The sequence below is a fragment of the Myodes glareolus genome, chromosome 18, assembly GCF_982192425.1.
Source record: "Myodes glareolus chromosome 18, mMyoGla1.1, whole genome shotgun sequence".
Lineage (NCBI taxonomy): Eukaryota > Metazoa > Chordata > Mammalia > Rodentia > Cricetidae > Myodes > Myodes glareolus.
In genome coordinates this window covers 72,494,267-72,507,780 of record NC_142043.1, presented here as the reverse complement: position 1 = coordinate 72,507,780, position 13,514 = coordinate 72,494,267, and the positions used below count along the sequence as shown (strand labels likewise).

The 13,514-nt window shown below is 36.6% G+C and overlaps 1 protein-coding gene across 1 annotated transcript; it reads right to left on the bottom strand.

The window, feature by feature from the left end:
* Positions 1–3,364: 3,364 nt before the first annotated feature.
* On the bottom strand, positions 3,365–4,323 carry LOC148119294 (olfactory receptor 14J1-like). The gene is given in 2 exon segments (XM_087897817.1): positions 3,365–3,564; positions 3,567–4,323. Coding segments are annotated over 2 exon segments (954 nt in total). The 5' UTR covers positions 4,321–4,323.
* Positions 4,324–13,514: the final 9,191 nt, after the last annotated feature.

Below are 13,514 nucleotides of genomic sequence, written 5' to 3'. Positions count from 1 at the left end.
AGTCACATTCATCTCAGGAGAAGTTGTATGGGGAAGGTGAAGTACATATGAATATGAGAGGTAGATAAATTTAATTATAGAAGAATTTATAAATACTAAATTAAATTTCTCTTTAAAACTTAACAGTTCACTTGTGTTTCAATACTATGACTATAGCCATGTTAAGTAAACAGCATTCAGTAATGTGCTTAGGTTACATTTTTGGAAATGCTTAATTTATTATCATAATAATTGATAAAATGTTTATTTTATATTTTATCAACAACACAGAGATTCACAAGAAATAAGTGTTTAGTCTAAGATATCTTCAGATATTAGAGAGGCTTATCTAAATACTGTCACATCAGAAGCTGTGTAACATCTGATATATGCATCACACCAATAGTGTTAGGTGCTGTTTGTGAAGTCCATACATGTTTCTTTATAATCTGCTGCTTTGTGACTATATTTTAGGCACAGATAATTTTTTGATATTTAGGTTATCCATAGTTCTTATGAAACTAACAGAATACGCAACTGAAAGTATCTTAACATAAGAAAAAAATCTGCTCATAGTAATTGGGGACAGGAGATTAAGAATTTTAAGAATGGGAAAAACTTGCTACAGTGATTATAACAATGGATTCACTAAGAAGTTGTTGGAGAGACTGGATAGATGACTCAGCGGTTAAGAACATTGACTGCTCTTCTACAGGAGCTGGGTTCTATTTCTAGTATTCACATGGAGGGTCAGAATCATCATTAATTCCAGTTACAGGAATCCTTTGCCCTCTTCTGGTCTCTGCAGGCACCACACATACATGTGATTCACGGACATATATACAGGCAAAACACCCATACACTGAAAGTAATTTTATAAATATGTGTTTAAAATAAACTTTTTTGCATTCTGATTTTAATGTGTGCATCTGACTTATGGTAGTGGATAGTCAAAGAACCTGATTCATATCAGAGTGGCTCTTATGGAACCTAAGAAGGTGACTGTGAGCCTTCAATGAAATGAAGACTGTGGCATCTGCTTTGAACTATAAGAAATTAGTCTGCTACAAAACTGCTGATTGGTAGAGTAACTCAGATTTTGTCAATGGAATGCTATCTTAACTTTATGTTTGAAAATTAATCTTTTCAGAGATAACTTTTCATGAAACACTAATAAATAAAATGTGTATTTTTTTCAAGCATTATTTTACTCTATGCTTTGATTTTGTTGTATTAGCACTCACTTTAGCTACAACGTAAGTCAAAACATAAAACCAGGAAACAAAATTACTGGGATTTGAATGTCACTTTGTCTGAATTAAAATACCTGCTGGAAAAGACTTTTGGAGTTGAAAACTATATTCACAATACCAGTGGGATTAGCAAAATATAATACATCCCCAATAACTGACCAAATTTTTATACCAGAAAAAAATTTGATTTCAATGGATAAATATCTCTACATATTCTATCCAGTAATTGGTAGAATAATTTCCTAATTTGGTCTCCTAGTAAAGCTTCTAACAGGGAGAACAGGACCTCTCCCTGGTGGTTAACTGGCTTTTTGCAACCTGTTCCTCATGCTGGATTACCTGACCCCAACTCAACGTAAGGGGAGAAGCTGATTTTGCCTGAACTTGATGTGCCAATCTTTGTGGAAGTCCTTGGGAGGTCTGACTCTTTCTGAATGGAGATGGAGGAAGAATGCTTGGGGAGGGGGTAGATGCAAAACGGGGGATGATAGGAAGAGATGAGGGAGGGGAAACTAGTTGGTTTGTAAAATAAATGGAAAAAGTATTATTTAAATCAAAATAAGTATCTCTGCTATATGAAAAGAACTATAATTTGACATGAGTTATTGAATGCTGAAATTTGCAATATAGTTATACAATAAAAAAATGTCAAAGGTAGCAATGCTGTAATTGTGGCTTAACTCATTTGGCTAATAAAATAGGGGGCTGTTGATAACTGTACAAATATTAAGAAAAATATATTATCAGTGTTTATAAACTATTTGATTCAATCTCAAATACATAGAAGAGGTTTCTTTAGATCTTCAAATATCCTAATTCCTCATACAGAAGATTTGATGATTCAGCACAGGAGAGTACAACTTTTCATACTCAGAGCTGAGAGATCTTTGAATCAAATTCTCTGGCTATCTCTGGACATGTTAATATGTTTGTATAATGCCTTTAGTATTGCTGTTTTAATTAGCTCCTCAGCTTTATTCCACATAAACTTTCAGATAATCAGAAATTCTCCTTGAAATTTAGTATTATAAATAGAAGCTAATAATAGAGAAGAAATAAACTTAATAACAACCCAGAGGTAAAAATGCCCAGTAGAATGGAATATTTTCATGAGAAAATTGCAACATATTAAGATCAGTGGGATCTTCTCATATCCATTCACACCATGCTAGATACTAGGGAAAAACAGCAAACATGTAAAGACATAGTAGTAGCAAGAGACATTCCGGGGTCAAGGTTCTTGGCACCTTGCCTATCTGAGATTCAGTCATAGGAGCTTGAATTCCTGATGAACTGGCTTCCTGAACCTCAGCTACCACCTGCTGCTCCTGTAACATGGCCACTGGCACTGTAGTCTCTTTGTATCAGATGGGAGTAAGATTTAATTTGAGGCTTTCAGATTTAGTACTTTACTAGTGAGTTGTAGTCATATGTCCCTACTTTTATAATCATGTGTACACACACAAATTATACTTGGGAACCAAAGAATTTATGTTGTCAGACATATAAGTAGCTTCCTATTAGGAAAACACAATGTGAATTAAAACTTCAGCAATTTTTATTTGAAAAATGTAAAAACCTAGTTTCTCTAAATTTGGTTCCATCATTAGCAATAAGGGAAAATGAAGTAAAACTAAGAATTGGTTCACTTGGATTAGGAATATATATAGAAAGCATGTGAATTTTGCTAGGCAAATAAATTATGTAAACAGTTACTATGCTATTTAATAGCAAGAAAACCTTGCAACTATTTAAGAAAGACAGGAAACTTGACAGTCTATAGCGAATTATGTGCAGCAACAAGGGACCAAGTATCAAACAGACAAAATCAGTTTAACTAATAGCAGTCTGAATGTATTTATTAAAATTAACTTGAATTTGATCATGCCATCACTAACTTTTCCTTCTATCTTATTTCCTGGCTATTGCTAAAAGATGATATGAAATAATATTAGAATTGGAGAAAAGAAGAAAATATGTATCCTCACTGGTCAATTATCTTTCGTTTGATAGAATTATCTCGGAGAAGGGTATAAATAATAGAAACACTGAAACAGAATCCTAGAAGAAATCCAATTCATCTCTCCTCCAATCTAGGTCTTAGTAGCAATGCCTCCCAATTTGCTGTCTCTTTAGAATTTAATTATACTTTTTAAACATATCATTCTCTGAGAAAATTCTTCTTTTGACAACAGCTTCTTCAGAGCTGCTTTCATGGCTTCGTTTCTCAAGCTGTAGATAACTGGATGGAGTGTTGGAGGTATTACAGTGTAGACTATGGAGAATGTGAGGTCCATAGCTGACAGGGAATCTGAAGGGGGTCTTAGAAACTCGAGGCTTGCAGCTGAGTGGAAGAGACTACAAACAAGTGTGGTAAGCAGGTAGAGAATACCTTTGTCCAACCATCAGCTGACAGAATCCTCATCACTGTTAAGATCTGGACATAGGAGAACACAATGGTGATCAAGCAGACAAAAGCTGTGGATGTTGTGAATGCAGCCACTGCAACCTCATTAATGAATTCGTAAGAACAAGCTAGCATTAGCATTTGGGGAATGTCACAGAAGAACTGGTGAATAATCCTCTGTCCACAAAGAGGAATTGAGAAGTTAAAAGCTGTGTGTATGAGCCCAGATAGGCCTCCTGCCATCCAGACAGCTATCACTGCAAGCTTGCAGGCAAGTTTATCTATAATCGTCTCATACTGCAGAGGCCGACAAATGGCAACATACCGGTCATAAGACATCACTGTGAGGATAGCTACTTCTGATGATGCCAAAGATATGAAGAAGAAAACTTGAGGCATGCACTGACCAAAGGAAATGAAACCGTTGTCCATGAGTGAGTTTGCAATGGATTGGGGGACAGTAACAGAGATAAAGCAGAGGTCCAAAAGAGAAAGGTGCTTCAAGAAGTAATACATTGGAGAATGCAGATGGTGGTCCAAGGTGATGATGGTGATAATGAGCAGATTTCCCATGATGGCCAACAGGTATGGTATCAAAAAGAGCACTTCATGTAAAACCTGCAACTTTCGCCCATCAGAGAAACCCTTGAGGAGGAATCCAGTCTTCAAGCTTACATTCATTAGGGTCACTCTCGAGACTCAAAGTTTAGCTTTATTTAGGAAAAGACAGAATAAAACTACTGACATCAGGAAGAACTTGTCATTCCTGGGATTAGCCACCATTCAGTTCTGACAAATATTTATCAGTTTTTCTGGAACTAGAAACCCTAAATGTGATAAACAAATCATGAGAATTTTCTGGAATAGAACCTGACTTGTCAAAGTTAGGAAAACAGAATGATGTTGGGAATAGGTTTGTTTCAATAAAACCAGTGAAAATGAGGTCAATATAGTAGCTTCATCTTTTCTACATGTAATCTTAGCATCAAAATAATACACCACATTTAACAGTAATAAGCCAGGCTGTGGTGGTGCACACCTTTCATTCCAACACTTGGGAGGCAGAGACAAGCAGCTCTCTGTGAGTTTGAGGCTAACCTGGTGTAAAAAGTGAGTTCCAAGGCTGTTACACAAATATCAAAATACTAAATACTGATTCCTCCCTTCCTCCTCGGGGCCATAAAATCACACAGCTCAGTCAGCTGGCACATTGGTACTAAGCTGGAAGGGCAATCTGGCAGGAGGGAGTGCCTGTGTTTCAATAGCCTGCCGGTAAAAAGGTAGGCCCTGTGTCAATTCAGCAAGATTCCTGGCCAGCAAGGGGCACTGATCCTCTAGCAGAAGATTCATCATTGGGGTGAGTTTGCTCTGACCTGTGGCAGAAGCCCGGTAAGGAGGAGCTCAGACATTCCTCATCCCACTTGACTCCCTGGTAACTCTGCAGGGGCTAAGCCCTCTTAACTCCTAGCCCATTCCACCTTTCACCCAGGACCCCCTTCCTTTGTTCCTCCCTTCCTCCTCAGGGCCATAAAATCACCCAGCTTCAGCAGTTTGCTCGCTGGGACTAGACTGGAAATGCAATCCAGCAGAAGGGAGTTCCTGTGTTTCAATAGCCTGACAGTGAAAAGGTAGGCCCTTGTCAGCTCAGCAAGAATCCTGGTCAGCAAGGGGCACTGATCCTCTAGCAGAAGATTCATCAGAGGGGGGAACCTGACCCAGTACCAGAAGATCCATTAGAGAACATTTGAAGGAAGAGATGGGCAGACGCTAAAACAGGAATTCCTCCAACAATTTGAAAAACAACATGAAAATACCAGATCCCAGCGACCCTACAACAGAGAGACTCGAAAACCCTAATCCAGAAAGAGTGGAAAAAAGTGCCATTATGAAAGCAATAGAGTCCCTTAAACAGGATATGAATAACTCCCTTAAAGAAATGGATGAGAAGTATAACAAAAAGTTTGAAGAAATGAATAAAGAAATGGAAGAGAAGTATAACAAAAAGTTTGAAGAAATGAGTAAATTCGTAAATGATAACCTGGGAAACCAAGAAAAAACAATATAACAGGTAATGGAAACAGTTCAAGAAATGAAAACTGAAGTGGAGGCAATGAAGAAAACACAAACCAAAAGCCGGCTGGATATGGAAAATCTAGGTAAATGAACAGAGACTACAGAATCAAGCATAACCAATAGAATACAAGAGATAGAAGAAAGAATCTCAGAATCTGAAGACGCCATAGAGAAAATAAAGGCTCTGATCAAAGAAAACAGCAAATCCCACAAATTCTCATCACCAAAATTTCAAGAAATCTGGGACATAATAAAAAGACCAAGCCTAAGAATAATAGGAGTAGAAGAAGGAGAAGAATTGCAGATCAAAGGCCCAGAAAATATATTCAACAAAATTATAGAAGAAAACGTTCCCAACCTAAAGAACAATATTCCTATGAAGGTTCAAGAAGCATGCAAAACACTGAATATACTGGATCAAAAAAAATCATCCCCTCTCCATTTAATAATCAAAACAAAAAAAGTACAGATTAAAGAAAGAATATTAAAAGCTGCAAAGGAAAAAGGTCAAGTAACTTATAAAGGTAAGCCTATCAGAATTACACCAGACTTCTCTATGGAAACCATGAAAGCCAGAAGGTCCTGGATAGTGGTCCTGCAGAAAATAAGAGACCATGGATGCAAGCCCAGACTACTATACCCAGCCAAGCTATCGTTCACTATCAATGGAGAAAACAAAATATTCCAGGATAAAAACAAATTTAAACAATTCGTAGAAACAAATTCAGACTTATAGAAAGTACTAGAAGGAAAATCACAACCCAAGGAATCTAATATTGCCAACACTGCCTACAATAACTGAGACATCTAGCGACCCTTCACAAGCACAACTCAAAGAAGGGAAACACAAAAACTCTACTACACAAAAAAATAAAAAATAAAAAAAATAACTGGAGTCAACAACCACTGGTCATAAATATCACTTAATATTAAAGGATTCAATTCACCTATAAAAAGGCACAGACTAAAAGATTGGATACGAAAACAGGATCCAACATTCTGCTGTTTACAAGAAACACACTTCAACCACAAAGACAGACATCGACTCAGAGTAAAGGGTTGGGAAAAGGTTTTTAAAGAAAACAGACTTAAGAAACAAGCGGGTGTGGCCATTCTAATTTCCAACAAAATGGACTTCAAACTAAAATCAATCAGAAGAGATGGAGATGGATATTTTATACTCATAACAGGAACAATTCATCAGGAGGAAGTCTCATTCCTGAATATCTATGCCCCTAATAGAAAAGCACCCACTTATGTTAAAGAAAAACTTCTAGAACTCAAAGCAGTCATCAAACCACACACACTAATAGTAGGAGACTTCAACACACCTCTCTCACACAATGGACAGGTCAATCAGACAGAAACCTGACAGAGAAATAAGAGAATTAATAGAGGTAATGAATCAAATGGACTTAACAGATATCTATAGAACATTCCACCCAAATAGGAAAGAATATACCTTCTTCTCTGCAGTTCATGGAACCTTCTCGAAAATTGATCACATACTTGATAACAAAGTAAAATTCCACAGATACAAAAAAATATTAGTAACCGCCTGTGCCTTGTCGGATCATCATGGAATAAAGTTAGAATTCAACAATAATTCTAACTCCAGAAAGCCTACAAACTCATGGAAGCTGAGGAGTCAATTACTGAATCACCCCTGGGTCAAGAAAGAAATAAAGAAAGAAATTAAAATCTTCCTTGAATTTAATGAAAATAATGACACAACATACTCAAACCTATGGGAAACAATGAAAGCAGTGCTAAGAGGAAAGTTCATAGCACTAAGTGCCCAAATAAGAAAACGGAGAAAACACACATTGGAAACTTAACAGCACACCTGAAAACTGTGGAAAAAAAAGAAGCAGACTCACCGAGGAGGCGTAGAAGACTGGAAATAGTCAAACTGAGGGCTGAAATCAACAAAATAGAAACACAGAAAACAATCGAAAGAATCATTGAAACAAAAAGGTGGTTCTTGGAGAAAATCAACAAGATTGACAAACCCTTAGCCAAACTAATCAAACAGCAGAGAGAGAAAACGCAAATTAATAAGATCAGAAATGAAAGGGGGTACAGAACCACTGACACAGAGGAAATTCAGAGAATCATTAGATCTTACTACAAAAGCCTATATGCCAGAAAATTGGAAAATATACAAGAAATGGTCTTGTTTTTAGATAAGTACCATTTACCAAAGTTAAATCAAGACCAGGTGAACAATATAAATAGACCTGTTAGTAGCAAAGAAATAGAAGCTGTTATCAAAATCCTCCCTACCAAAAAAAAGCGCAGGACTAGATGGTTTCAATGCAGAATTCTACCAGAACTTCCAAGAAGAGCTAATACCTATACTTCTTAATGTATTTCACAATATAGAAACAGAAGAGTCATTGCCAAACTTTTTTTATGAAGCTACAGTTACCCTGATACCAAAACCACACAAAGAAACAACCAAGAAACAGAATTACAGGCCAATCTTACTCATGAACATCGATGCAAAAATCCTCAACAAAATACTGGCAAACCGATTCCAAGAACACATTAGAAAAATTATCCATTATGATCAAGTAGGCTTCATCCCAGAAATGCAGGGCTGGTTCAACATACACAAATCTATCAATGTAATCTATCATATAAATAAACTGAAAGAAAAAAATCCAAATGATCATTTCATTGGATGCTGAAAAAGCATATGACAAAATTCAACACCCATTTATGATAAAGGTGTTGGAGAGATTGGGGATACAAGGATCATACGTAACTATAATAAAAGCTATTTACAGCATGTCGACAGCTAACATCAAATAGAATGGAGAGAAACTCAAAACAATTCCACTAAAATCAGGAATATGACAAGGCTGTCCACTCTCACCATACCTCTTCAATATAGTGCTTGAAGTTCTAGCAATAGCAATATGACAACATAAGGGGATCAAGTGGATTTGAATTGGAAAGGAAGAAGTTGAACTCTTGTTATTTGCAGATGATATGATAGTGTACATAAGTGACCCAAAAACTCTACCAAAAAACTCCTACAGCTGATAAACACTTTTAGTAATGTGGCAGGATACAAGATCAACTCCAAAAAATAGGTTGCCCTCCTATACACAAAGAATAAAGAAGCAGGGAGGGAAATCCGAGAAACCTCACCTTTCACAATAACCACAAAGAGCATAAAATATCTCGGAATAACTCTAACCAAGGAAGTGAAAGAACTATTTGACAAGAACTTTAAGTCTTTGAAGAAAGAAATTGAGGAGGATACCAGAAAATTGAAAGACCTCCCTTGCTCTTGGATTGGGAGAATCAACATAGTAAAAATGGCAATTGTACCAAGAGCAATCTATAGATTCAATGCAATCCCCATCAAAATCCCATCAAAATTCTTCACAGATCTTGAGAGAAAAATAATCAACTTTATATGGAAAAGCAAAAAACCCAGGAGAGCCAAAACTATCTTATACAATAAAGGAAATTCTGGAGGCATTATAATCCCTGACTTCAAACTCTATTACAGAGCTACAATATTGAAAAGAGCTTGGTACTGGCATAAGAACAGAGAAGTCGACCTATGGAATCGAATAGAAGACCCGGATATTAACCCACAAACCTATGAACACCTGATTTTCGACAAGGGCGCTAAAGGTATGCAATGGAAGAAGGAAAGCAACTTTAACAAATGGTGCTGGCATAACTGGATGTCAACCTGTAGAAGAATGAAAGTAGATCCATATCTATCACCATGTACAAAACTCAAGTCCAAATGGATTAAAGACCTCAACATTAATCTGACCACTTTGAACCTGATAGAAGAAAAAGTGGGAAGTAGTCTTCAAGATATAGGCACAGGAGACCACTTCCTAAGTAGAACCCCAGTAGCACAGACAATAAGAGAAACAATGAATAAATGGGACCTCCTGAAACTGAGAAGCTTCTGTAAAGCAAAGGACACGGTCAGTAAGACAAAAAGGCTACCTTCTGACTGGGAGAAGATCTTCACCAACCCCTCATCAGACAAAGGTCTGATCTCCAAAATATACAAAGAACTTTTTGTTCTTGATTGTACACCAATTGTTGTTGATTTGTACACCAATTTTATTTACTTCTTTTCCTTCCAAATGTCAACACTTGCCTGCAAACACTGACAGAAATGTCCAGTCTGACTCTCAAAAGGGATCTCAGACTGCCACCTGACAACCTTCAGTGAGAAAAATGCCACTCTCCAAGGGTTCAGAGCACAGAGGAAGGCAGTGAATTATGTTTATACCCATTGTTTATAAGAGTGTGGAAATCTCAACTATATCAATGAAATAATGTGTGTGTGTGTGTGTGTGTGTGTGTGTGTGTGTGTTATGCTGGATTATTGCCTCAAGGGACTTGGTGTTTTCTACTGGGACACATAATCCTCCTGACCTCAGTCAGGTGTGGTTCTTTACTGTAACAAATGCTTTTAATGCACAGGTTTAGAGATGAGAATGGGGACAGTGTGAACCCCTTGCATGTTGTATGGAGAGGATGCAAAGAAAGAAGAAGTGGCTGGTCAGATGCAGATCCAATAATCTTCCCTTTTTGTGCTGTGATTAAAGGTATGTGTCACAGTTAAGTTCTCAACAGTGGGCTTAGAGAAAGTGAACTAAAGTATAAAAATGAAAGCATTTTTGAGTTCTCATTGTTATTTCAATAATTATCATCTTCATCTCTGAAGACTGTAACAGTCAACTCACACTCCTGGCTCCTTTGTCAGATAATAGCTGAAGTTCATGGGAAATCAACACATCACTTAACTCTGTGATGTGGAGACACCAGCATTACATAGTACACTGTTATCTAGTAAATTCATCCAAAAATTTCTACTGGGTTTAGTTAAAATGTAACTTAGCTGCATAAATGGCCCTTGGGGAAAGACTATGGAAAACTGGGAAGTTAGGGATAAACTCCTAATAATATTTTCTGAACAATCTACAGAAATAGCATGTACTACTATAGAATTTTAGAAAAAGTGTCTCCATGACGATGAAGATGAATATTACCTGAGAATTTCTGCATCCAGACAGTCCAGTTCAAAATAGTGCCAACAATGTATGGTCCTTTCCTTCGAATCACAGAAGACAAAGAAATACTTAGGGGAAAAACAAAGATGAGAAAAGGAACTGGTTCCACCAATGAACATATCTAATCATGTAGTACCAGTGGACAATGAATCCATTCACCTGGGCTATTCATAAAGCAGAAATATGCAGAGTATATTTACCTTGATGTGTAAGGCATAGAGGAAAGCAAAGTCAGTGAGAAACTAAAGTAATGTCATCTCATTTACCGTATCTTTCCTGTATTGACCCACCACTAAAAACTAAAGTAATGTCATCTCATTTACCATATCTTTCCTATATTGACCGACCACTAAAAACACTCCTCATGATGTCAATCTTCTAAGCCCGGCCAGTGTTTACTGCATACTGTTATTGCACACAGGAGCTGGATAACATTGAAGATCTGTGTATAAGACAGAACTCATAATTGATGGGGAACATATTGCATCACAAATCTATGTGAATGGTTTCATTTTGTTATTGTGATTTGTAGACTGGATACTATAGAGGATAGTTATACAATGTCCCTGACTGCCTCCACAAGAGGCTTCTCAGGGCAGGCAGTTCTGCATTTTAATGAATATTTTACTATATATTCATAGTTGGTTAAAAATTTTTTTCAGCTTAAAGTTGAAACAGTTCAAATTGATTAATTTGAAATTCTACTATAAGAAAATATATGACATTAGAGACAGCCTATTCTGGAGCTTCCTTCTCTCTGAGGAGCCTCAAGATCTCTATGTGGACCTGCATGTGTCTTCATGCAGTACATGAGACATCATTCTCTTTCTATGGGTCATTATGAAAATAGAGCTTTCTGGTATGAGTCTCAAACTGCATCATCTCAGCATCTTGGGGATGATGTCAACTGTTGATGGAGACGTAAGAGCAGTAGAAAATTTAGTCAGGTTTTGCCCCTTTCAATATAATTTCAAATAATAAGGGGTGAATTTTTTACTGATTTCAAATTTTTTACTTATCTTTGTGTGATTTAAGATTTTATTATTTCTAGACAGAATAGCATTTTTAGGTATTATGTTTAAGGTATTTGTAGACCTTCTGATACTCCATTATTTTTAATTTGTCTTTGAACTTTGACAACTAAAAATAATTGAGTATTTTCAGAAGTTTTGCAATAACTTTTTTCATTTGTCCTATAAGTACTAAAAGTATAAAATGATTAAGTGTGCACAACACTTAGGTTGCCAGTATTACTGCCATCCATTTCTTCACAAGGACCACCTCCATTTCCCCAGTCTCCTTTGTCCTTATCACTAATGCAAATGCTTGCACTTGGATGGTTGCTGCAGTTTAAGTGGGATGAGCCTATTTACAAAGGACAGTACTGAAGTTACCAGTTAATAACTACTCAGATATTCTTCTCTACAGCTACATTTTTCCCATTGGTCTCTATATCTATGTAGCTGAGAAAAATGTGTACATCCTTCCAGATGTGGAACTATTTAACAGGTGTACATACACCCGTAAATTTAACTGGCAGATGGTATAACAAACCCTATAGACAAGATCTGTACAATAACAAAAATATTGCTAAGAAGGAGTCAGGGTGCATAAGAAAATATTTTGAGTTAAAAACATGGTAAGTACATAGTGAAACACTTAAAAAATAGGAAAATAAACCATTGCCTTCATTTCTTTCATTTGACCTCATAAAAATTTTAATATTACATGAGAAATACAGATTTTTAGACTATATTTAAAACTATGTTTACAAGTATTTTAATATATGTGCAAAAGAGTCCTAGCAGTATCCTCAGTACAACAGTCATTTTCTTAAGATATGAATGCATTGAGGGTTCATGTGGTCACAGATTCTGTCTTCTGCTCAACAGATCTAAGTTCACTTGTTCTCCACCTTACCATTTCACAACTGTTGCATAGATCAATGCATTTCAAACTGGGCATTTTAAAATAGCCTACAATTGTTTTCCTCAAGGATGTAGGATCCTGATCACATTTTTATTCATGTGTGTATACTTTTTAAACTTTTCCTTTCTCCACAGGGGCAGATTGGTAGAAAACTCATGAACCAGAGATGAAAGTAATGATGGACAATAAGTATCAGGTATCATGATGTGAACTTCCCAGAAAGGTTGCATACACCCGAGTGAATCTATTGTGATTGTTTGCGTGCATATGCACACATGTGGCCATGCCTGGAAAGCTGATAAATCATGAGCATTTGAAAAACTAAATTTTATGAATTATCATCTGAGTCACTAATGCAGAATATGTTACCATAATTTCCTTTATGAAACCAGCAAATTTTACAGCAGACAGTTTGGGCAAATGTGACTTTCTTTTTAACACAACATGGTCTTTCCTAAGGTTTTAATTCACACACCATCGCCCCCAATATTCTGGACCATTGTTCTACTTGGTAAGCATTTGTGTGCACCTCTTCAAGGGCATGTAGATGTGTGTGTGTGGATGTGTGTATGAGAGTGTGTGTGTGTAAGAATATAGCTAGCATGCTTGAACGCAACAATGTGGTAACTCCAATCCCACACTTTTAAATATACCCTGGGCTCTAATATCAGGGTTAATAAACCATGATATCATCGAACACATATAACATAGCATGACCTGATGATATTTGGCTACACCAAGTAAGCAGAGGAGGATAGAAGAGGTCAATGGTATCTCCTGCACTGTCTTTTTCAGGGAAACTGGGATATATTT